This window comes from Lynx rufus, unplaced genomic scaffold (genome assembly GCF_022079265.1).
Source record: "Lynx rufus isolate CCGP_SWC_20201006 ecotype Redwood Valley unplaced genomic scaffold, mLynRuf1.p SCAF_8, whole genome shotgun sequence".
NCBI lineage: Eukaryota > Metazoa > Chordata > Mammalia > Carnivora > Felidae > Lynx > Lynx rufus.
Window position 1 is genome coordinate 39115133 of NW_025814896.1, and position 27687 is coordinate 39142819.

At 34.5% G+C, this 27687-nt stretch overlaps 1 protein-coding gene across 2 annotated transcripts in view; it reads right to left on the minus strand.

Annotated features, from left to right (window-relative positions):
* Window positions 1-27687, minus strand: part of TASP1 (taspase 1) — a 259813-nt gene that overhangs the window by 182981 nt on the left and 49145 nt on the right. For both annotated transcript variants that reach the window (XM_047068890.1, XM_047068891.1), the window contains exons 6-7: window positions 25487-25566; window positions 7123-7229 (exon numbers count right to left, since the gene is read on the minus strand). In XM_047068890.1, the coding sequence (XP_046924846.1) occupies window positions 7123-7229; window positions 25487-25566 (187 nt within the window). The remainder of the gene's footprint in view (window positions 1-7122; window positions 7230-25486; window positions 25567-27687) is intronic.

The following is a 27687-nucleotide window of genomic DNA, read 5'->3' on the forward strand; positions in this document are numbered from 1 at the left end:
AAATAGATGAAAGGGATTAAGATGTACAAGCTTCCAGTTATAAAATAAATAAGCCATGGAAATGAAAAGTACAGCATAGGGAATATAATCAATAATATTGTAATAATGTCCTAGGATGACAAATGATGACTGCACTTATCATAGTAAACACTGAGTAATGTATAAAATTGCCAAATCACCATGTTGTACAACCTGAAACTACTGTAATATTGTATGTCAACTATACAATAAATGAAGAAATAAACTGAACCCAAAGGAGACAGTAGGGAGGGAGAAAAGGAGGGAGGAAGACAGGGAGGGAAGCAAGAAGGAAACAAACTCTGGGAGGTATTTTGCAACATGGAAAGAGCAAAAGATAAAATGTTAGAACCTGATCCAAAACTAAAAAGGTGTCTAACAATTCACCATGACATAAAAAGATGCTCACACCGTATCATAAGTTACATGACAAGAAGGTAAGCACTGTTCAAACTCCTCTTGGTAACTTTTTTTTTCAAAGCAGAAATAAAAACACTCTAATGCCTCTAATGTTTCAAATTAGTATACTAAATAAGTATTAGTTTTACTTACCTTTAATCATTTCTCTATACATTTAAAACCAACAGTAAAAGAGTTCTTAATGTGTTGACAAAAATGTTTAAATGTCATGGAACAAGTATAATTGTTGGCCATTAAGACCCCTTTGCACAGTTCCACCTTTCACATTTTTATGGTCCAGCACTATCATGCACAAAGTATGGACTGTTTATATACCATAAGGGAAAGAAGTGGGTAAAAGAAAAATTTGGAAGGGTTGGGAGTGGAGGGGAGTGGAACAGAGAGTAAACAATTACTATTTTTATATTATACAATACTATAGTTAAACAGTAATTTCTCCCTCTCCAGCCTGTCTGTCCTCTAAGGTATAAAAAATAAACAAGAATGAAACAGAGGTGCCAATTACCAAGAAAGGACAATTACTAAGAATTTATGTTCCTCATGTTTTAATATTGTATCTTAAAATCTATATATCCTGAAAGTCAAGAAAAATATGTTTTTATCCAATTTATGTGTAGATTAGCTGCCTAACCCAATATCAGTTTATAGTAATAAGGGACATGTTAATTGTGGGGAAGGAAAACATATAAACTTTCTCCCCCTATGCCACATGCTACAAATTGCAGACCTAATAACCACTCTCTTCCCCCTCCTTTGACAATAAAACCACTATTTTGTCTGGGAAAACAAAGTGTCCACCAGCAAGCCATGAGCTATATAAAAGACAGTCATTGGGATGACCCACTCAACTTTCTAAGTTCTCTTGCAGCCAAGAACAGCCAAGTGACTGAATTGTGCTCCTTCTCTACTACTCCCCCCAAAAATAACTAAGGGGAAGTCTATAGGGAGACTCTGGAAAACTCTTGCATCCCAGATTTAAAAAGTAACAGATACATCTGGCAATAGTCTCCCCCACCCACATCATCTCTCTTCTTCTCACCTTGAATGCAGATGTGACATCTAAAATCGTAGGAGCTATATTATATCCATAAGGCAAAAGACATGAGAGAAGGGCTTAAGAGAATCCCAGATATGTTGGCTCTAGCATCATTGGAAACCTAAGCTAATGCCAGCAACCAACCACCTCCAAACTTTTTATTATATGGCAAGAAGCCAGGGAGCAAGAAGACAAACATGCACATCCTAACCACAGTCAGGTTTTCTATTGTTTGCCGCCAAAAACATTCCATGGATTAACCATTCTTATTTTAAACTAAGTCAAACGTAAATGTAAATGATCAAAGACTAAGGAAAATAAAAACACTACAATTTAGTGAGATAGGAAGCTATTAAATAATTTTCTTGCTTTAATTTTTATTTCTATTGGTATTGTGCTAATATCTGTACAATTACATTTTTAAAGAAATATCAATGCAACAAAAGGGCCTAACTGGTTTACTTTATTTTCAGAATTAAAAATGTTGACTTTTTGTACCATATACTTTTCAAGACAATATTTATTTCCTTCAACACTGAGTAACAAAAAATATCAACATTAGGACAATTATCAAACACTATTCTTTTTATCATATTTATATACCCAACTCACAGGTTACATTAAGTAGCCACAACAAACAGTAGTCTTAGTCCTATGTTCACTGACAACAAACACAGTCAATGCTGGCTAATCAAAACTATGTTGAAACTACACATCCAGGATAAGGAAAAATAAACTAAATACAGGCTGATTTAGAAAATAGCTATTTGTCCTTTCCTGTCATATGTCTAAAAAATTACTACACCTCCTCTTAAAATTTATGATTTTCTGCCCCATTGGCTCATTACCTGGTGGTCTTTTCTCTCTGTGAGCATGTTTTCTTAACTTTACTATTAGAGACAAGGCCTACCAAGGTTATGTAGCAAACATCTATTAAAACAAAGCCTCTGGCCAGCATCTTTCCCTAATGGCAGGCCCTTGGATCCTAGTCATTTCTGTTGGTCAGTGCTAAGCACAAAGCTTTGTATGCATTAATGATCATATATTCTGAATGTTAAAAATATTTTCCCAGGGGGCCTGGATGGCTCAGTCAGTTATGCATCCAACTCCGTATTGGCTCAGGTCATGACCTTGTGGTCATGAGATCAAGCCCACATCAGGCTCCATGTTGAACATGGAGCCTGCTTGAGATTCTCTCTCTCCCTCTCTCTGCCCCTCCCTGGCTCGTGTGCATTCTCACTCTAAACAAACAAACATTTAAAAAATATTTTCCTGTCATTTAAGATATCTAAAATATTCTATTAGAATCATGCCTGAATTCAACCTCTCCATCCACCACTACCTCCCTCCCTTACCAAGCCCCCTTTCTCCATTACAAGACTCCACCCAAGGTAACTAATTTGGACAGCAGTTTTCTTTCCTTCTTTCCTAATTTCCTTCCTTTTTCCCTCCCTTCTTCCTTTTTTTCTTTCTCTCTTTCTCTCTCTTTTCTTTCTTTCTTCCTTTCTTCCTTTCTCTTTCTTTCTTTCTTGAAGTGACTTTAAAGATGAAGGCCACAATGGCAAACACTATTGTATCTGACTAAATCAATGATAGCCACAAAGCACTTGACACCTATTCACTTTTCTTCCTCATAACAGACAGTGCTTGTGAGAGAATATCACTATTTTCATATAGACGTAAGAAATTTGAGCCTTTGTATGTTACATTACTCATTGAATTCATAGACCATAACTGACAATGGCACAGTCTCTTGACCTCATACCTCTCTCTTACTGCTCCGTGGTAAAACTTCTCAAAAGAGTTACCTACACACTTCTCCCTGATCAATCCATGCCACCGGGGTCCACAACCACTATGTCACAGAAACTGTCCTCACCTAGGCCCAAAGCCTCCAATGGTGAGTCCTCCATTCTCATTAGCTCTTTTCTCAGTGGTGCTTGACCCAGGTGATGACTGACTTTGAACTGCTCCTTTCTTGGCTAACTAGACATTCCCTTGGTGATACATCTGTCTTACCTGCTGCATCTTCGTTCTTTGCTGAATTTTCCTCTTCCCAGATTCAATTTTCAGACCTCTATCTTCTCTAAACTCTTAGTGAGCTTATCTAGCCATATATATTTATATTCCTTTTGATTTCAATAATTTCCAAGTGGGAATCTCTCTCCTGATCTGCCCACAAGCTTCAGATGCATAGTAACCCAACTCCACAATTCATCTTTCCTTCTGCTATATCAAGATTTTTATTGAAAATCCTCCTAACCAGTATGATGAGAGGTTGGTTAAATTTTTCAAAAGTTGAATATTCTCTTGGTAAAGTAGAGAATCGTTTAAAAACAAAGTATGCATAACTTAAACATTTTATTTAAAACACAAAGGTTCATTCATTGGCCAATTTTTTATATAAGACCAAAGACTTTTCTTTGAATGCAGTCCCACAACTAAATGTTCCATATCATCTTTCTTACATAAACTATAATACATTGAATTGTCCTACGATTTCAAGTTTCATATTATTTAAAATAGAACAAGAATATAAAAACACTAACAATGCACTCTGCATGCAGAATGCTTTTATGATTTTTCTCAATCTTTTACAGCTGGGTTAATTCTAGAGCAATTTTTTATAAACCAACCCTATTTTTTCAAGTTAGCGCTCAAACAGCAATCTTAGTTTTCAAACCCACAACTCTCTTTTTAAACTCAGTATTCATCAGTTTACAGGAGACTTAATGAATTATGTAATTACAAAGATAAAAGCAAGCCTAATGAGGCTCTAGGTGGCATATAATTTAACTGAAACCAGCAGAGGAGCATGGCACTACAAGGTGGTGTTTAGGGTGTTTTAAACTAATGCTTCAGGGTGTCTAGGGTGCTGTTGGCATCAGGAAACATGTTTTAAGGTGAAAATGGGAAGTATTGGTTAATCTGAGTCCATTAAGGGAATATGGGCCAAATTTCCACTTCCCACCTCTATCATAATGAAGCCATACCTTTTCCAGCCCTCCTCACCTTAGCAAATGGCAAAAGTTTTGCTGAAGCTAAAACTTTTAATTCCTCTCTCTTCCTTCCCAATATCTCAGACAGCAATAATGCCTGTATTTCTAGGAACTCTCAAAATATATCCCTGATATATTCACTTCTCTTCCATTTCATCCCTATCACCCACAGTCTACACTGTCAACATCTCCCAACTATAGTAACTTCCTAGTCTCCTCACTTCTATTCTTGCCCCTACCCTCAAAACCATACAACACAAAACAGCCCAAGAGAACCTTGTAAAATGAGAGTGAGATGGCATCACTTCTCTGCTTTTAATTCATCAATGGCTACTCATTAGTCATGAAATAAAACTGTGAGTCCTTCCCATGATCAACCAGATCCTAGCAGAGCCAGCACCTCGCTACCTCTCCAGCTTTGTTTCATACCATTCTCCTCTTGCGCTCTGCTTTAGGCACACTGACTTTCATCTCCATTCCTCCAATATGCTAACTCCCCACCAGGACCCTTGCACGTGCAGTTCATTCTGCCTCAAATGAGTTCTGCTAACTCTTCATAGAACTCACTTCTGATTTTTCAAATGTTATATCCTCAGACAGGTCTCTGTTGATCACTAACTAAAGGAGTCTTCCTTTGAGTCTCTCTTGTGTCTCTCACATCCAAGGTACTCTGTATCACATCCTCTTCAGGGGAGGAGGGACTCCCTTCATAACAGTTACCAAACATAGTAACTATCTTACCTAATTGTACGCTTATATGTTTCTGTTTGTATCCACTAAAATATAGTTTCATTATATCATGAATTTCCTCCACGTTGTTTATCATTGCTTTTCTTCCTACCCAGCTCAGTGCCAAGAGTAACAACTTAACAAATATTTTCTGAAGAAAAAAAAATGAATCTTCTGAATAAGACCAGCTAAATATATTCTCAACTGATACTTCTCTGCATCAAAATCCTACATTTATGTCCAAAAAAGAAATATATATATATATATATATATATATATATATATATATATGAATGTTTAGAGCAGCTTTATTCAGAATAGCTAAAATCTGGAAACCAAATGTCCAACAAGAGAAGAATGGAGACACAAATTACAGTACATTCATACTAGAGAATATTAATTAGTAAATTAAAAAAATGAGCCAGTGAGAAGTATCTCAAAAACACTTTGTGAAAGCAACCAAACAGAAAAGAGTACCTTTTGTATTATTCCAATTATACATAATTTAAGAACAATACAAAACATCTTTGATGAGAAAAATCATAGCAGTGGTTGCCTGTACAAGGTGGAGACTGGCCAAAAGGAAGTACAAAAGAACTAGATATGTTCTACACTTTAACAGGCATATGGGTTACATGGGTATAATCATTTATAAAAGTGATTAAATTGCTCACTGCATGCAAATTTTATCACAGTATTTTAAAAGGTCAAAGGTTTTAAAGTCTTAAATTTGCTCCCTCAGATAACCCAAGAAACGGAAACACACTACTATCCCTTTTCACCAAGATCTATTTACTAATTTGTTCATTCACCCTCTAATTTCCTACTCATCTCTGGCAGAAATATGAAAAGATTTGGGTCAAAATGTTTGATTCCTTGTGGCAACATACTGGGAAAATATATATAGCTATGAAAGATCATTTATTATGCTTTTATATAGGGTCAATATAAAACTATGACAGCTAAAGCATAAACCAGTATATGAGCAATTATAGAAGGAATAATCAATAAAGAACATTAATGAGATGTCAAAGTACATCAAACAAATGTGATATGAGACAGCCAACATGAATTGTTGGCCCCCAACAGGCTAAGCAAGAATGTCGTGGTTTTCAACTTCTTTCTACCCCTCAAAACACCTAACAAATACAACACATGGACTCATGATGGCACATTAACACATTAAATGCAAACAAAGAATGCAAAAGAATAAAAAACAGAAACATGTAATTAGAATGTAAAAAATCTACATGAATCCAATATATATATTTCCTTAAAACACACTCTACCCTCTAAATAGCATGTTAAGAATCACTATTTAGAGCTGCAAGAACCAAAACAGTAGTCATGGGCCACATGTAGCTACTGAGCACTTAAAATGTGACAGGGGCATATGGGAAACTGAATTTTTAATTTTATTAAATATCAATTAATTTTAATTTTAAAATGTATTCAATTCAATTATTGGAAAGTTTTTAAGTTTGTTTGGCATAACCTGTTATGTAAACCTACTTTTTCAACTGTTAATTTTATGAAATATAAGTACAAACCAAGTATTTCCAATGAAAACTTAGTGTCATAATTGAGATGTGCTATAAGCATAAAATATACACTGGTTTTGAAGACTTAATACAAAAAAGAAAAAAGAAAGTTCAATAGCTCACTAATTTTTTCATTGGTTACATTTTTAAGAGGTATTTTGGATTCACTGATTTAAATAAAGTAATTATTAAAATTAATTTCACCTATTTTTTTTTTTTTTTACTTTTTTTAATGTAGCTACTGGAAAACTTAAAAGTACATATGTGCCATGCATTGTATTCCTACTGGAAAGTACTATTCTAAAGCTTGTATGTCTAAACGCAAATTACAGATACCATGATGATACATTAATGATTAATATTTCAAACATCTCCTGACCTTTTCACTTGATTGTCTTCTTTTCTTTAGTTGAATGAAATCTGTTTCCACCCTTTCTGCCAGCTCTAGTTTCCTCTTGTTTCTTTTAAATGCAGCTAAACTGAATCCTATAAAAGAAACATTAAAAATAACATTTGAGAAATATTAGAGCAATGGGGTAATGAGATATCCTGAAGAGCCTTCTCAGACTAAAATCCGTAAGAATGGCAAATAAAAGGGTTTAAGATTTTTTGCAATGTACACTGAAGTAGTAGGAGAATAAAAGAAATAACCTTAGAAGAGGTTAAAACCTTAAGAAAAAGATCAAATACAGATAGACAAGAAGAGTCCTAAAGGTAGATGGTACCCAGAGGTATCTGCTAACGCATGCTACTACCAACTTTAGTTTTGAAGGTCTCTGCATAAATGACAAGACGAAATCTTGGGACAATGCAGCATGAGAAAACATCTTAGGATTTTGGACAAAAAAAGTAAGGAATCTCAAAGAGTAATATGCATAGTGAAAGGGAAAACTAGAAAAGGCCACTGTTCACAAAGAAACAGGAAATTTGCAAGTCTCAGCTGTGGCTATAAATGTAAAAGGGGGAAAGGTCTCACTAGAAAATTTATGAGCAAAAAGTACATTCAGACAAGTTTAGAGGAGAATTCATATTATCTGTCCGGTCTGAACACACACACACACACACACACACACACATGCACATCTTAGTGTTTCAGTGCTTCAAAAACCCATTAAACACAAATGAAATACTCCCTGGAAAAGCATACCTTAACTTACCAGACCTTAGAGAATTCACAGTTTCCAATTAACATGAGCCCATAGTTTAAAAAAAAAATTTTTTTTTACAAAGTATATGAGAAATGAACCACCAAAAATAAAGAATAGAAGTCAGCCAAATAAGGGGCACCTGGGTGGCTCAGTCACTTGAGCACCCAGCTCTTGATTTCAGCTCAGGTCATGATCCAGGGAGGTAGGATGGAGCCCCTCATTGGGCTCCACATTCAGCATGGAGTCTACTTGGGATTCATATTCTCTCTCTCTCTCTCTCTCTCTCTCTCCCCCCGTCTCTAAAATAAAAAAAACATTAATTTTTTAAAAAGTCAGCCAAATATAAGAAAACATAATTTGACCTACAAAGCCTCAGATAATGGAATAATCAGATACAGAATATAAAACATGTTTATGCTCACAGAAATTTAAAAAAAGATATTGAAAATATAATTAGGGGACAAAAAAATGATACACTGACCAGGCAGACTTAAAGAAGAACAAAATGGAACTTCTAAAAATAAAAAAATAAAAAAAAAAGTTTTAACTTAACATATAGATTTCAACAGCCAATTAGATTCAGCTGATAAAAGAGAAATTATGAGGGGCGCCTGGCTGGCTCACTTGGTAGAGAATGCAACTCTTGATCTCAAGGTTGTAAATTCAAGCACCATGTTGGGTGTAGAGATTGCTTAAAAATAAAATCTTTCAAAACAGAGAGAAATTATGAACTAGAATACAATGCTAAAGAGATTATCAAAGTTTTCTGATAATGGCAGACTAAATTATTCAGAGTAATTCTCTACTGAATTTACTAAAAATGTCAGATAAAATATGAAAACACAGCACCTTAAAAACATTAAAAAAACTTATAAAAAGTACCAAGCTAAATTCTGGGGGTAAACTGAGACTAATGCTATTATTATGGCACTGTGAGCATTTGCCAACACAAGCACACATGAGTTTGGTTAAAAGGCATCAAGAAAAGATATAAATCAAGCCCAGAGCCAAGTTTCATAAGAGACACTTCCCACAATAAGCTAGGTATTAAAAGGGCTAATGGTCTCATAGTAGAGCTGATTCAGAACTATACAAGTCTGTCCCTACCTTCTATCCCAACATGAAGTCCATTCAGACAAGACTGTCTTAGATTAAGGGTGAAAAAAAATAAGGAGGAGGACAAGGACAGAGATAAGAGGAATTAGAAAGAAGAAAAAAAAAAAACTACCCCTAATAAGTTTGGGATTGACTGGAGCCCTTCAACAGACTTGCAAACATGAAGTCTGGGTAGGTCAGGGAATGTTAAGCTTTGAACTAAGTTTAAGTAAATTCTGATGGATGCTATGTGAAATAATAGAATAAATATATATTGGTCTCTGACCTTAGTTCCTGGCACAGATCTCTTAAAACTCTTGTAATTTCCTAAATTATAAGAGCACTAGGACCATCTTTTGTTCTAATATTTGGTCTTTGACCCTAGTTTCTGACACAGAACTCCTAAATCCCTTGGAATCCCTGGGTGATATGAATGCCTTTTGTTCTAATGAGGCAATTCTTAGTGGGCACCTAGCTAGCGTCAGGCTGAAGACTAGACACCAGAAAGCCTAAACCATAATTAAAAGCTTGAAACTTTCAGCCCCATCTCCATCCTCTGGGAAGGAGAGAGGGACTGGCAATTGAGTTAATGACTGAGCATAACTAGAAGATGAAACCTCCATAAATATCCCAAAAGTACAAGGTTTGGAGAGTTGCCAACTGGCTAAACATATCTACATGTTGGGAGGATGGTACAAATTAATTGGACCTAAGGATGGCCTCATGGGAACCTATGATTTATAGCCAGTTGGTCAGTACAAGTGACAACCTACACTTTCAATTGGCATCTAATGAGGCAAGAGGTGGGGGTAAACTAGTAAGACAGCCCTGACCTGTGTGGTCTACACTAACTCCAGTTAGAATCAGAATTGAACTGAATTGTAGGACACCCAGACGGTGTTGAAGAAATGCTTGGTGTAGAAACCCATACATCTGGTATCAAAAGTGATGTAGAGAGTTCTGAGTATGAAAGTAGGATGAGAGTAAAGGACAGACAGAGGAGTATTTTCCCCATAAACAGTGCACACACAATTGGCAAAAATAAATGCAAAATATAATACAAGAGAAAAACACCTTCATCCTAGGCCATGGTGAAATTACACAAATAATTATTTAAGGGCAATGATAAGCACATAAAGATAATCAGGCACAAAAAAAAAAAAAGATGGGGCACTATAAATGACAACAAGCAGAGAAAAAAATCCCAATTAGGATTTCAGATTATCAGGCAGAAATATAAAACAAGCACACTTATAATAATTTAAAAACAAACAAAAACATGAAAGTAGCTATAGTTCATACTGTAAACTAAAGATAGCACAGATTTTTAAAAAAACAAGCAAAAAAAAAAAAAAAAACCCAGAACTTCTAGAAATGAAAAAATAAATACTCAAAATTAAAATCTCAATGTATACGTTTGGTAGCTGATAGGATATAGAAAAAGGAGCTGATGAATTGGAAGACTGATCAGAAAAAAGCCAGAATACAGCTAAAAGAAATAAAATAAAATAAAAAGAAATAAAATAATAGAGAAAACCAAAGAAACATTAAGAAACAGGAAAGATAAGGTGAGATGGTCTAATATACGTTTAATCAGAATTTAATAAGATGAAGGTAAAAGAATGGAATAAAGGTAATGTTTTAGAAAACTGGAAAAGAACTTTTCCAAAATTATAAAAGCCACTAATCTACAGATTTAATAATTCCAAAGAATATCCATAAATTAAATTAAAATCATAAAAGTTCATAATAAGATACATTAAGTAAAAGAGAGTAAGAACAATGACAGAGAAAAATCTAAAAACAGCAAGAGGGAAAACAGATTACTTCAAATAAGCAGAAGTTAAAATGACAGCAGCCTTTTCAACAGCAAAATGGAAGCCTGAGACAGTGGACTAATTACCTGCAATGAGCTAAAAAGAAATATCTGCTGATTCAGAACACTATATTCAGTGAAAATATCCTTCAAAAATGAAAGTGAAATAAAAATAGTTTCAGATAAACAAGAATGAGCAAATTCATCACCATCAAGACCTATGGTAATCAAAATACTAACGGGTGTTCTTCAGAAACTGAGAAAATAATACAAAGTGAAAGATGAAAGACAAAAAAAAAAGTGGAGGGGATTAAGTACAAAGGAAAAAGTAAATAGGCAAATCTAAATGAAAACTCACTGTTATAAAACAATAATGTCTCCCACTGTTTTAAATGCATACCGAGTTTAAAATAAAAACACAAAAGTTGGGAAGACATTACATGTAGTTCATTCGAGTATTCTAGGATTCTTGCATTGGCTGAGAAGTGGTAAAAAGTACTATTATCTAATAAACTTTCCTAAGTATGTATGTTGAAATCTCTAAGTTAATTCAAAGAGAATGGTAAAAGAAGGTAACAGAAACATATTAATGAAAAAGAAAATGTAATGATGGAAAATAATACTAAAGAAGGCAAGAAATGAGATATAGAAGGAGACACAGACCATGTGGGACAAATAAGAAGCAAAGAGTAAGAGATTAGATTCAAATCTAATATATGAGTAATTAAATGTAAATGGACTAAATGCACCAATTAAAATACAAAGATCACACACAAAAAAAATTTTTAATATATATGTGTTGCTTTTAAACATAAGATTACACAGACAGATTAAAAACAAACAGAAAAAGATATACATGCAAATACTAACGAAAGGAAACTATTATAGTTATTTTTTTTTAATGTTGACTCATTTAGTTTGAGAGAGCATGGGCACATAAGCAGGGGAAGGATAGAGAGAAAGGGAGAGTGAGAATCCCAACCTGACTCCTCACTGTCAGCACAGAGCCCAACGTGGGGCTTGATCTCACTAACTCTGAGAATATGACATGAGCTGAAATCAAGAATTGAACACTTAACTGCCTGAGACATCCAGGCGTCCCTACAGTTATTTTAATATCAAACAAGTAGACTTCAAGGCAGTAAACATTACTAGATACAGAGTGCCATTTCTTTAAAAAAAAAAAAAAAAAAAAAAAAAAAAGGTCAATTCTGGGGCTCCTGAGTGGCTCAGTCGATTAACCTTCCAACCTTGGCTCAAGTCATGATCTCATGGTTTATGAGTTCAAACCCCCCCCACCAGGCTCTGTGCTGACAGCTCAGAGCCTGGAGACTGCTTCGCATTCTGTGTTTCCCTCTCTGCCTCTCCCCCACCCACACACTCTCTCTCTCTCCCTCCCTCAAAAATAAATGAACATAAAAAAAAATTTTTTTTAAAGTCAACTAACCAAAGTCTTTCATGGGGCTACTAACACATGCAAGTAAATATATGGCAACTATAGTAAAAGAAAAAAAAATTAAGTTTTTTTTCATAATATAGTATGTGACAAATATAAAAAATATGAAGTTGTTTGAACATTTAAAAATTCAACATAATTCATTACACTAACAAATTAATGTCCTCTTAATAAACAAAAATACAATATTAAATTCATTTACAATTTTTTAAATCTTTCAAAATAAAACTCCCTAAATATGACATATCACTAAATTTTCAATCAAACGCATTATACTTAAGTACGTCCAATATCATCACTTCAATTAAACTATACTAATGATCCTTTGTCACTATGAAAGGGAAGGGAAAAAAGTATAAAGATTCAAAAGAAAGAAACACAACTATCATTATTCACAAATGACATGATTATGAATTTAGGAATCAACAAGAATCTACAGATAAATCATAAGGATTAATAGAAGAGTTTAGCAAGGCAGCTATATAAAAGTATGTGTATATACATATATACACATGTGAATATATACATAAATATACATATATGAAAACAATTATATCCATTGGCAACGACCATTCTGAAATATATTTTGGCATCATCTGGTAAGATGAAGATAGGCAGACACTATGATCCAACAATTCTACTACAGTACGTATATTAGAGAAAGCCAACTGACACAGAATATATGTAGAAGAAAACTTGTTTGTTGTAACTCCAACATAATAGTCTACCTACAGAAGGTATACAATAGTTTATAATAAATAGGTTAAAAAAGCAAAGTGGAGAAATGTTATTTTCAAAATGAATCCAAATTGCAAAATATCCAATAATAAACTAATCATGAAGCCTGAAAACAATACTGTAGTAATAACACAGAAATGAACTAAAAAAAAAAAAAAAAAAAAAAAAAAAAGAGTTAATGGAACTACCCATCAAATCCAAAAACAAATTGATGTATATTCTATTTGAGAAAAAACAATGATATTTCATGCCAGTAGGAAATGAATGTTACTCAATAAGCTGTCTTGGCACAATATGTTACCTATTTGGGGGGAAAAATTAGATTCCTGCCTCACACTACACATAAAAATGAAATCTTATATTAATAATTTAAACACATACTTTTTAAATGCCCAAAAAAGTTAAACCATTATCCAACAATATAGGCATAAATAACAGAGTTTTTTGAGATACTTGCTATTTTTTAGTTTAATAGTTTTGTTTTAAAGTAGAAGATTTCCCATAAAATGTTATCAAAGCCAGAATCTGTTAAAACAATGGTTGGCTGATACAATCATATAAAATTTAAAATGTCTATATGGCAAAAGATATCATATGCAACAGTAATGATAAATAACATTTAAACTTTTTAGTATATGCAAATAGCTATTGAGACAGGATTAATATCCTTAAATCATAATGATTATAATACAAAATTAATAAAATGGAGTTAGAAAGAAGATGGCCCAGTAGGAAGTGACAGGAATCTATCTCCCTACCTAAACAATAACTGTCCTGCCAAAATCTAATACAAGTGTTACAGACCTCTGGAGTCTATTTAAGGCTGTTACTTTCAAAGGAAGGCTTGAAGTAAACCGTGGTTAGTTGGGGCCAATTTCAGCTCTTACTGAAATCGACCCATTCTCCATCCCCATCCGTTTGGCAGACAACCACGCATGTATTCTGAGAGCAGATTGCACAGAGCTTGTGAGAGCCAGGTTGGGCAATAAAGACCCTGTCCTCCAAATACTGGAATCAGTGTTTCTGATTTCTTCTTGCTGGTACTGGTCACAAGGTGCAGAAACAGAAGTAGGCAGCTATTGTTGCAATGCCCTCCCCCTCCAGCTGAACTGACTTTCAAGGAATTTAAAAGACTTGTGCTTTTTCTCCACCTTCAACTTACCTCTTTTTCCCCTTTTGGGAGACATTCAAAGAGATATAGAAATGGCCCATAAGCACATGAAAAATGCTGAATATCATAAGCATTAGGGAATATGAAGCAAAACCACAATGAGATACCACCTCACACCCATTAGAATAATTATTATTTAAAGAAAATAAATAAATAGCAAATGTTGGTGAGGATGTGGAGAAACTGGAACCCTTGTGCACTATTAGTGGAAATTTAAAATGGCATAGCCACTATGGAAAAGGGTACAGTGATCCTCCCAAAAATTGAAAATAGGATTACCATAAAATCCAGCAATTGCACTTCTTAGTACTCAAAACTATTGAAAGCAGGGATTCTAACAGAGATTTGTACACCCATGTTCATAGCAGCAAAATAAACACTGGCCGAACAGCAACCCGAGTATCCATCAACAGATAAATGGATAAACAAACTGTGGTGTGTGTGTGTGTGTGTACATCATGTGTATATATACATATATATGGAATTCCATATTCATATTCCAATTCAGCCTTAAAAAGAAACTGACAGATGCTACAACATGGATAAACCTTGAGAACATCATGTTAAACGAAATAAGCCAGTCATAGAAGGACAAATAACGTATGGTTCCACTAATATGAAGTACCCACTGTAGTCAAATTCATAAAGATAGAAATGAGAATGGTTGCTAGAGGCTAAGTGGAGGGTAATAGGGAATTACTGTTTAAGGAGTACAGAGTTTTCAGTTTGGCAAGATAAAAAGGGTTCTATAGAAGGATGGTAGTGATGGCTGCACAAAAATGTGAATATACTAAAAGCCATTTAACTGTACCATTAAAAAATATTTAAGATGATAAATTTAATGTTATGTGTATTTTGCCAAAATATTCAAAAAGAATTATAGAAAAAAATGTACACAAATGTTTATAGCAGCATTATTTATAACAGTCCCAAACTGGACACAATCCAGATGTCTTTCAATGGGTAAATGATTAAACAAACAGTGGTATACCCATATCATATACTACTTAGCAATAAAATGAAATAGGCTATTAATAAATACAACCATCTGGATGAATCTCCAAAGAATTACTCTGAATTATTAAAAAGCCAGTTCCCAAAAGGTTACACATTGTATGGTGTCATTTATATCACATTCTTGAAATAGCAAAATTATACTAATGGAAAATAGGTTAGTGGCTCCAGGGGCTAAGGAGGGCATGGAGGTGAGGAGGTATGACTATAAAAAAGGAAACCTGAGAAACTGTTGTGAAGATGGAAGTGTTCTGTATCTTGACTACATCAACATCAATATCCCAAATGTGATTCTGCACTGTGTTTTGCAAGATTACCATTAGAGGAAACTGAGCAAAGGGTACACGGGGATCTCTCTATATTAATTCTTACAATTGCATGTGAATTTATAATTACCTAAAAATAAAAAATTTAAAATAGCATAACTGGTCATATTAAAGAGTGAAGTACTAATATATCACACACCTGTTATAATAAAATTCTAAAATTAGTACATAAAATATTTTATCAATCATGTTGTCTTTCAAAGTATCCTACTCAAAGGCAGAAGAACTCTAAAATCACAACCCAGCCAACAGAAAAAAAATAGGATTCCTTGTAGCAGAATCATGCCCATAAATTGATAGGATAAAATAATGTCCCCAATCAACTCTTTACTTAATATAAACATGTACCTCAGGTCCAATCAAAGCATAAAACAGCTAAAAATTAAGGAATAGATGGTGGCAACTTTGTAGCACAAGCTATTTAAGATTGGTCTTTACTAAGAGACAACAAAACTATTTTCAATTTCAACTTTAATGAGTCTTCTGGAAGAACTCAAAAACATGTAGAAGCTTGGGGCACCTGGGGGGCTCAGTGGGTTAAGCATCCAACTTCAGCTCAGGTCACAATCTCACGGTTTGTGAGTTCGACCCCCACATCAGGCTCTGTGCTGACAGCTCAGAACCTGGAGCCTGCTTCAGATTCTGTGTCTCTCTCACTTCCCCTCCCCTGCTCGCACGCTGTCTCTCTCTCTCTCAAAAATAAATAAACATTAAAAAAAATTTTTTTAATAACTAAATAAAACACACAGAAGCTTTATCTCAGACATGTTAAAATTGAATATATATTGAAATTACCTGCAAAACTTTAAAAACGTCAGATGCACGGGTGCCAGCTACAGAGTTGCTGGTTTTGGGTGCAGCCAGGGCTTCAGAGTTTTTCAAAGCTCTCCAGGGATCCTAATGTGCAGCCAAAGTTGAAAACCACTGCTCTAATGGTTACACCTAACTCCAGTTGGATCAATCACTAAAACCACAAGTCAGTGTTGAAGAGCTAGACTGATTAAATTCTGATGAAATTATATCACCAGAATTATTTTCATGTCCAAAACATTAATGATAGTAAAAGTGATATTAATAGTTAACATTTGAGTGATTCTATGTGCCAGAGATTGGAATAAGAATTCTTTACACATTATCTCAAGTAAACACAACCTCTCCATGAGAAAAGTTTCTTGGAGGTAACTTGTCCGTGGTCACACAAAGTTGTATGCCTCTAAAGCCTATGCTCTGAGCTACTTTATGGTCAATAATGGCAGCAACTTTACAAACACAGATTTCTCAAAAATAGACAAAAAATAAAAGCTCTTAGGAGAGGAATCTGGCAATAGCCAGGATAATGGTAAATGTATATTCTGAGTGAGCAAATCTACTTCCAACTAGATAAATAAAACACATTTGTACAAGAATATTTGTGAAATCATCAACATTAATGGCAAAACCTAGGAACAACATGAATGCTCGTCAATAAGGAAACAGCTAAAAAAAATGTATAGTAAATGCTATCCAGCAGTTTAAAAATTAATTGATTTCTATATATATCAACATGGATAGATTTCAGAATATATTTTGCTGACTGATAAAAAACATAAGAAATATCATATTATGATACCACTCCTCTAAAAACTTACTAAAAATACTATAGAGTATGATACCATTTATCTAAAACAAAAAAGAATAATACTATATATTCCAGCATTTCTGTTGACACAGAAAGAAGCAAATCAACAAGTAAGTGTGGCTGTTGGGAGTGGACAGGAGAGGCTGGGACTGGGAAAGGGGAAGGTTTATGTAGAATGCTCTAATTAAAAAAAAAAAAAAGTAACATCTTTTTTTAAAAAAAGGTAACAAAAAAGGTACAATTAAAAAGTAACAAATATAATGTTTAAGTAATCAACTCCCTTTTATAATGTGAAATGGTATATTTGTTAACTTATATTTGTTATTTATATTATTATATCTGCTAATAGTACACATTTACTAAGCATAGGTTCTGGCTCCTGGTAATGGAGTTGCTTATATGAGACTAACCCACAAAACAATAACAATTAGAAACTCTGGTCAGAATTTTTTAAATTAAAAACAAAAAGCTATTTGAAGACTAGTGACCAAAGGCTGGTAGAAATAGGAGAAGATTCAACCACTGAAAGAAAAGAAACACACTGGATGACATCAACATTCATACAGCTTTCTCTATGAGGCACTACAGTCAAAACTATAGAGGCACAGCAAATAGATCTCAAATAGAAAACTATAGTCTTGCCAGGTGGAGTTGAAAGTGTTTGGGACTATTGAAGCAGCTGGAAATTGAGGGAGGAATCCTGGAAAGGAGAAAGCCACACACACAGAAAAAGGGAAGCCCCCAAATTTATGTAAACATCCCTTCAAATTCTTGAATGAGCCCTTAACTGTTTATATAAGATGCAAGATTCCATAGAGGTTAGTGAGGAAAACAACAGCTGAAAAGCTGACAGATTTTGACAAACACTTGCTGTAGGAGAGACAAAGTTTAAAGCTTGAGACTTTCAAGTGAAACCCTAGAAAGGCCATATCATAGGAAAAAAGACCACAACTAGTACTAAGGATTAACTCTAGAATTAAGAACAAAACTGAAATGGACTCACTTTCACAAAGTCTAAAACCAGGCTGTAACAAAATCAAGGTGATCTACAATTTTACTACATGCTAAAACAAAACCCAATATCATTCAAAGGAAGATAATATGCCCATAGTCTCTACAACATATCATTACAATGCCCAAGATGTAACAAAAAAACAAATTATGAGACATACAACTAAACAAAAAAAAAGTGATAGAGTCAAGAGGAAAAAAACCCTGTCAATAGAAATTGACCTACCAGTGACCTAGATTTCAGAATTAGCAATCAACGATTTTAAAATAGCAATAAACAGGAACACCTGGGTGACTCAGTCACTTAGGCATCTGACTCCTCATTTCGGCTCAGGTCATCATCTCACGATTCGTGGGTTGCTCTGCTCTGTCGGGCTCTGCTCTAACAGTGTGGAGCCTGCTTGGGATTCTCTCTCCCTGTCGCTCTCTGCCCGTCCTCCACTCATGCTCCCATGTATTCATGCATGTGCACTCTCTTTCTCACTCTCTCAAGAAATAAACATTTAAAAAAAATTTTTTTTAAATGTTTATTTATTTTTGAGACAGAGAGAGACAGAGCACGAACGGGGGAGGGTCAGAGAGAGGGAGACACAGAATCTGAAGCAGGCTCCAGGCTCCGAGCTGTCAGCACAAAGCCCAATACAGGACTCGAACTCATGGACTGTGAGATCATGACCTGAGCTGAAGTCGGATGCTTAACCGACTGAGCCACCCAGGTGCCCGGATATAAACATTTTTAAAAATAAATAAAATAACAATCAATATGTTAACAATGGGTATAATAAGTGAAGACAAAGGGAATTTCAGGAGAAATATAGAAATTTTATAAAAAATGTAAACTTTAGAACTGAAAGTTCTAAATATTCTGAAATTTAGAATTTAGAACTGAAAGTTCTAAATATTATGAAAACATAATATTTTACACTGTAAAGAAATAACTACATTAGGTTCACATCAAATTGGACACTGCAGAAAAAAAGACTGGTGAACCTGAAAATTCAACAGAAATCATACAAATGAAAGCATATTGGTTAATTTTATGTGTCTACTTGCCTGGGCCACAGGGTGCCCAGATATTTGGTCAAACATTATTCTCGGCATATCTGCGAGGGTGTGTTTGATGAGGATGAGATTAACATTTAAACTGGTAGACTGAGTAAAGCAGATTGCCCTCCCTAATATAGGGGGAATTATTCCAATCGGTCAAAAGCCTTCATAGAACTAAAAGGCAAACTCTCCCCTAAATAAAAGAGAATCCTTTTTTCCTGACTGCCTTCAAACTGCAACACTTTTTCCTGCCTTTACACTTGAACTAAAACATTGGCTCTTCCTCAGTCTCGAGCCTGCCAGGCTTCAGACTGGAAGCACACAGCTAGCTCTCCTGGTTCTTAGGCCTTTGGACATGGATTGGAACTACACCACTGGTTCTCCTGAGTCTCCAGCTTGCTGACTGACCCTGAAGATCTTGGGACTTGTCAGCCTCTATAATTGCGTTAAATATAAAAGCCAATAATAAATCTGATAGATCAATCAATCTATTGATTCTGTTTCAGTAGAGAACCCTGACTAGTACAGAAAGCACAGAGGGAAAAAAAAAAAAAAACAAACAGGTAAAATGAGAGCTTCAATAACATGTGACAGTATCAAGTGTTTTCACATAAGTAGAAATGAAGTCCCAGAAACAAATGAAGACTATGAACCAGAAAAAAAATCTAAACAAATATTGTCCAAAAGGTTCCCTAATTTGATTGAAAACATTAACCACAGATTCAGCAGGCACAGTAAATACTAGGCACAAAGAAACCACACCTAGGCATACCATGGTTAAACTTTTTAAAACCAAAGATAAAAAACCTTTAAAAAAAAAATCTGAAAAGGAGAGAAAAAGAACAATATTCTAATTCATGCTACAAACATGGATGAACCTTGAAAACATTATGCTAAGTAAAATAAGCCAGACACAAAAGGACAAATACTGTATGATTCACACTTATAGAAGGTACCCAGAACAGGCAATCATAGAGAATGACTTTGCAGAATGGAGGTTACGGGAAACGGTTATTTTCTGTTTAACAGATACGGAGTTTCTGCTTAGAATGATAAAAAAGTTATGGAAATACGTACTGGTTATATCACACTGAATATACACTAAATTACACACTTAAATACTGTCAAAATAGTAAATTTTATGTCACATTTTTTAACCATAATAAAAAAAAGGGGAAAAAAGTGCTAAAAGAAAAAAACCTGACAACCTAGAAGTCTGTATCCCACAAGAAATTAATATTTTTAAAGTAAAGGCAAAATAAAGATTTTTCAGATAATGAAAGCTGACAGCATTTTTCACCACGACACCTGTCGCATTACCAGAAATACTTGTTCCAGATGAAGGGAATAATACCAGATAGAAATTTACATCTACATAGAGGAATGAAATTTTAAGTATGTGAGACACTATGTAAAATATTATTTTAGAATAAACTGAGAAAGACATTCCGAAAACTTTGAACACTGAAAGGGGATAAAAACCCACCAGTTATGCCCCCCACCAACACAAAAGGTAGTCAAGGTTAAAACACATCATTACCAAGTATAGAAACTAATTTTTACTGAGGAATAGACAAGTGCCCAATATAGAATAGCATTTAAAAAAATGTTTAATCTAAATAATAATTATAATTTCTCCCTCTAAATTGACCATAGGTCAATATGATTTTTTGTAGTATATTATATATAATATACATATTATATGTGTGTGTGAATATAATCACACAACTTTCAAACACCTTATTTATTCAGAGAATATTTCTTGCTGGTTGGTTATATAAGAAGCTTATGGCATAAAACAAATATATATTTCTTATTTTGAGGATACTAATATATTAGTCAAAAATATTTTTGTCCTCCTGCAAAATATCTAGTAATTGTGATTTTATAACACCTTTTTATATAAATGCTCTGAAGTAAAACTGGCAAAATGAATATATAAATGAGTTCACTTCACACCCTACTAAAATCTTACCAAAAAGAAACTGAAGGGAGAAAAAAGACTGACATACATAAGGGATGATGACAAAAAGGGCAGTAGCAACACAATTTCAGAAAACAGAAAGCAAATGGACAGTTACTGATTGAGTAGAGGAAGATGAATCCAGATGCCTGGTAGCCAAGACATCACAACGCAAACTAATCTCTTCCAAAGTAAACAAATTCCTTCCAAAGAAACACTACAAGACCTCAGAATAAAAGGCACCTGGTATTTTTTTTTAATTTTTTTAAAATGTTTATTTTTTTGAGAGAGAGAAAGAGAGACAGAGACAGAGCATGAGCAGGGGAGGGACAGAAAGAGAGGGAGACACAGAATCCAAAGCAGCCTCCAGGCTCTGAGCTGTCAGCACAGAGTCCAACGTGGGGCTCAAACTCGTGAACCGTGAGATCGTGACCTGAGCTGAAGTCAGACGCTTAACCGACTGAGCCACCCAGGCGCCCCAGGCACCTGGTATTTCTGAAAGCCAGGTTGGGACTAAAAATAGGAGAACTGGTGGAAAGTGTCAGTAAGAAACATGGAGATGCCTAAATCCCCCCTTCATGCCCGCAGAAAATATGAGGTTGACTAAACCATATGGACCTTGAATTAGTGTACATCCAGCACAAGTGGGAATAGGTATCATCAGGGGCTCTACACAAAAGTTCTACATCAGGGGTTCTACATAAGTCTGAAACAGGAAAGGTGAGACCTCCAGCCCCTGCCCTTGTTCTGCACCACAATACTGGCTATAGCCCTGGCAGACCTGGGAAAATTTCTCTCTCACTAATCCAAACGAAAACAGATACAACTGGTTTTGTTGGGGGGAATACCTGGGAATTCCCCCCAACAAAAGAGCCTGATCACACCACCCTTCTTGAGGTCAACCAGACCTGTCATCAAACACAAAGCTTCCAAATGGCTTTTAAGTACCATATTCATAAATGTGAAAACAGCAAGGGGTCACTAGATAGAAAAATTTGCTAACATGCATGAAACAAACAAAAAGAAAGAAGAAGCAGAAACAGCAGATAGCAAATTTTAAACCATAATATCCTAAGAGATGAGCAAAAATATTGAGCTCATGAAATAAGAACAGTGCACTACATTTTAAAAGTATTAGTCAGTGTGGTGCCTGGCTGGCTTAGTCAATAGAGCATGCAACTCTTGATCTCGGAGTTGTGAGTTCAAGCCTCACGCTAGGTATACAGCTTACTTAAAATTAAAAAAAAAAAAAAAAAGGATTAATCACAGATGAATCTCTAGTAATTAAGACAATAAAATCCAAAATTATAAATTCATCAGAAGTAGAAGGTTTAGGAGACAAAACTGAAGACATTTCTGAGACAGTAGGACAAAAATGATTTCAAAAAGAAGAAAAAAATCACTTTTGAAAAAGATACAAGGGATTGGAGCATGAGATCCAACATCCAATTCATAGAAATTAGAAAAATAAAAAAGAGGAAAGATAAGGGAAGATATTAATACACAATTTTTTTAATTTCTCCCCAAAATAAAGCACATGAATTTCCAGATTAAAAGTACTCAGGATGAGTACCAGACATACTGAATTAAAAAAGACCCATTCCAAGATGTTTCATTATAATAAGAAGAACATAGGAATTAAGGCTTCCTTCCAAAGATGAAAAATATACCACAAAGAACTGGGAATCAAAATGCATAACAGAAAGACTGGAAACTAGAACATGAGAGAACAATTTCTTCAAAACCCAGGGAAAACAATTTCTAGTCTTACATATATCAAGTAATGGAATACAATGAAAAAGAAACAAACATATGAGAGTCAGGAATCAGAGAATTTGATGTTGGAGAGACAAAATGGGAATCCAAAATGATAGTGAGGTAAAGACCAGGGATGACAATCCCTCAGCAGGCTTTCTGTGAACCCATTCTAAACTTTAAGGTGCCAGCTGGCATGTCTCCAAGAAAAAACAAAATGGAACTATCAACTGACCAGATTTGTTTGCCTGACATAAAAACTAAATAAATGCTACTGGGAAGATTTTAAGGTAGAATTAGTGGTGGGGACTATGAGAATTAGACCTCTAACACTCCCTGTTTGCCTACCATGTACATATTTCTCTGCCCGCCAGCCTCCCTATAACATTCAGCTACATGATTATTCATTTTGAATACAATGTTATTAAGAGCTGATCCTTATCAAATACCTCTTATGATATATAATCATTACCTTTTTGGTTTAACTCCTCGCAGTTAATGATTCCTCATTTTCTCATTTGATTCTTTAAATTATAGTCATAGATTAGCATGATAAAAAATAAAAATTTAACATTTTTACATTTCACATGTAAATATTTATAACTCATTTTTCATTTTTCAGCCATTAGATTTAATCATTATCAGACATTATTCTTGATAACAATTTTGAGTTACTACATATCATCGTATGATAATTTGCTTACATTTCTTTCTGTTGGACATTAAGATTTTTTCAAATTTTTTTATATTCTTTTTTTTCACAAACTGTTGAGTGTTTTTTGTTTTTTGTTTTTTGTTTTTGCTTTTTATTTTTATTTTTTAATTTATCCAAGCTAGTTAGCATATAGTGCAACAATGATTTCAGGAGTAGATTCCTTAATGCCCCTTACCCATTTAGCCCACCCTCCCTCCCACAACCCCTCCAGTAAACCTGTTTGTTCTCCATATTTAAGAGTCTCTTATGTATTGTCCCCGTCCCTGTTTTTATATTATTTTTGCTTCCCTTCCGTTATTTTCATCTGTTCTGTGTCTTAAAGTCCTCATATGAGTGAAGTCATATGATCTTTGTATTTCTCTGACTAATTTCGCTTAGCATAATACCCTCTAGTTCCATCTACATAGTTGCCAATGACAAGACTTCATTCTTTTTGATTGCCAAGTAATATTCCATTGTAAATATATATAGCACATCTTTATCTGTTCATCCATCGATAGACATTTGGGCTCTTTCCATACTTTGGCTATTGTCGATAGTGCTGCTATAAACATTGGGGTGAGTGTGCCCCTTTGAAACATCACACCTGTATCCCCTTGGATAAATGCCTAGTAGTGCAATTGCTGGGTCGTAGGGTAGTCCTATTTTTAACTTTTTGAGGAACCTCCATACTGTTTTCCAGAATGGCTGCACCAGTTTGGATTCCCACCAGCAGTGCAAAAGAGATCCTCTTTCTCCACATCCTCTCCAACATCTCTTGTTGCCTGAGTTGTTACTGTTAGCCATTCTCACAGGTGTGAGGTGGTATCTCATCGTGGTTTTGATTTGTATTTCCCTAATGATGAGCCATGTTGAGCATCGTTTCATGTGTCAGTTGGCCATCTGCATGTCTTCTTTGGAGAAGTCTATTCATGTCTTTTGCCATTTCTTCACTGGATTGTTTGTTTTTTGGGTGTTGAGTTAGATAAGTTCTTTATAGATTTTGGATACTAACCTTTATCTGGTATGTCATTTGCAAAGATCTTCTCCCATTCTGCTGGTTGCCATTTAGTTTTGATATTCTTAATAATGCTTATTGAGAACTACATAAATCTTTGTCTCTATTTCTAATGACAAGTTCCTACAAGCAGGATAAATTTAAGGTTTTGCTCTACACTACTTAGTTGTCCCCTAAAATTTCTGCCAATTTACATTTGTACCTACAATGTATTATGTTCATTTCACCACACACTTATGAGCAGTAATACAGTATTTTTAACTCTTTCAGAAATTAAGAGGGAACAAATTTAACATGTACTCTTTTTTAATCTGAATTTCCCTATTAGTTATATTATATTATATATTTATGACTTTTGATCATTTTTCTTTTTGGGTATTATTTGTATTTGTGTGGTTTTAAATTTGACACACCTTCTCCTGGATTAAGGATATGTATCACTTTGTCATGGTAAGTGTTATGGTAAGTGTTTTTTCAGTCTTAACTCTTATGTAGTCATACTTTTGTTCTTCCTTCTCTTGCACTTGGTCCCTAGGAAGGCCTTCCTCAGCTCAAGGACAGATAAATGCTGACCTCTGTTTTCTTCTCCCTCTATGAGGGGGGTAGTATTAAGGTTTTATTCTTAGTAATTATATTAAGTAACCTAAAAGGGATCCTTTAGCAATACTTCCATAAAAGCATGAGAATGGGGGAAACCTCAGGAATATAAAAAGTGGCTTAAAATCAAATAACTTTCAATGTATCTTTTAACTTTAAATATTTCAACATGTAAGCTTCCTTCCTTAAATATCAGAGTACCATGTGGATTAAAACAATGTAACACTTTCAGGTATATATGCCAATATAGCTTAATTTTGAAAAATTTTTACTCACTTGTGGTCATGATGTTAGGAGGACAAGAGGGTATTCCATGATCTACTGCCCATCTGTAGGCTCCTTCTCCAACTAAAAAGCTAACAACAGAAAAATTATTCTTTTAAAAATTCAGTTTCATCTCTTCCTATATCAATAAAGTAATATAAATCATATAGTAAGGCAACTGAAAAAATGTTTTGCATATAGATATAATTCTAGGTTTATTACCTCAAAATAACAATATGGCTACATGCCCCAAAATTATTTAAACATTTTCCCCAAGTTAGAAATTTTACAATTGGAAATGGTACAATTTCATTTGCAATAACCAACAAGTAAAAACCGGCAAAATTCACCCTGAGATGCAAAAAATAGTTGATTTCCCCGTGGAAAATACTAAGATTTATCTTGGATCATCATGGTCACACGATCCATTTAATCAAGTTAAGAGTCAAAGTATCAGTGAATGTCCTCAGATTTAGTATTCTTACCTACTATAACACCTGGGCCTACCTAAAATGAGTGGATACATCTAGAGATGCCCAAAAACAATGAGATGTGCTTACATTTGCAAGTCTTAATGCAACGAAAATATATAAATGACCTATAAAATATATGACTCTCAGAATCATTTTTACTGTGGCGAGTACTGTGGTATGTCCCAAAAGTAATTTTTTAAGCCCTAAACTGCAAGTTTTAACATAATGAAGTAAATGAAAGGATACTGTTAGCTAACTGTAAAAGACTTATTTCCAAAGATTTCAAAGGGCATGCAGGATAATTAACCACTCCATTCCCTAACACAGTAACAGCAAGTGGTTACCATAAAAATCAATCACTTCATCTCCTTCCATAGCCAACTTCTTAAAGCTCTCAGCCAGCTAGTAATGGGTTTCCTTGAACTTATGCCTGCTCATTAGTTTTTGGCTCTCTAGTTTTTGTTTCTGTTCTTCTAATCATTCCAACACTAAAACTCAAAGTAATGCATACTGAAGTCTTTAGATTCATTTGTTAGTAAGGAGACCAATGACATACTGGCAAAACAAAATCTAAGGAGATACTCAGAAATGTCCAAATAGTTCTATTGAGAAACTAAATGGTTAAGTCCAATAACTGTTTTCCAATATATGGAGAGAGAGCCAACAAGAATAAACAACTTTACTCCTTCAAACCTCTATATCTTTTTTTAAATTCTAGAGGATTCTGAAATAGAGAACAGTTTCTCCTATTCTTGTATCAAATGAAGACCACTGCAAAGAAAATGCAAAGAAAAGCTGTCATGTAAAGTTCAAATGAAGAATAACTGAAATAGAAACTTGAATGTGAGTTAAGCTGTCCTGATGGCATTTTTAGCACTTCCTCCTTCCAGAAAAGGAATGTGATATAAGAAATAACTTCTCTCCATGCAAAGATGTAAAAGAGATGCCGAAGTAGCATATTAAGTGATTAGAACAGAAATTTGGAGCTGAATCTAGTATTCTTAGCACGCCCACTTCATCTTGGGTTCAAGCCCAGTATCTGGAATCAATGGCATTTTACAAAATATTCTTAGTTTTATTTTTCATTTCTTAAACAGTCATTGCTTCTAAATTAAACCAACTTGCCACTGGCTGCTATGCAAGTTTTTAAAATACCTTAGCCATTTTATAATATTCATAGGAAGTTGACTATTTGGATGCCATCTTATGAATAAGAACACTGAATATATGACCTTTTCCTACTATCAAAAACTACCTGTCTAGTAGTTAATCATCACACAGAATGGCACAGTGCTTTCGAAGTAATTTTAAAATCTGAAAAGCTACATGATACTAACATGCCAAAAATTCATTTTCTAGAATATTACATGCAGTATCAATTCCAATTTCTCAGCCTTATGACTCCCCAAGGAGAAAGCTTTTAGGGAAATTTTGCCTCAATCAAGTTTAGGAAATCCCATAGAATATACCTTTGTAAAATATCTGGAATCTGACCACTTCTCACCACCTCCCCTGCTAACCCCTTTCTCTGAACTACCATCATCTCTTACCTGGATTGTTGCAATGGACTCAATATTTTAATGCTTGCCTTGCTTTGCTCCCTGCCCCAGTCTATGCTCACTGGCCACTGACATCCTTGTAAAACACAAGTCAGACAAAAATTATATCCCTCCTCTCAAAACTTGCAAAACCTCTCATGAGAACTCTAGTGTAAACACTGGAGTCTTCATAAGAATCTAC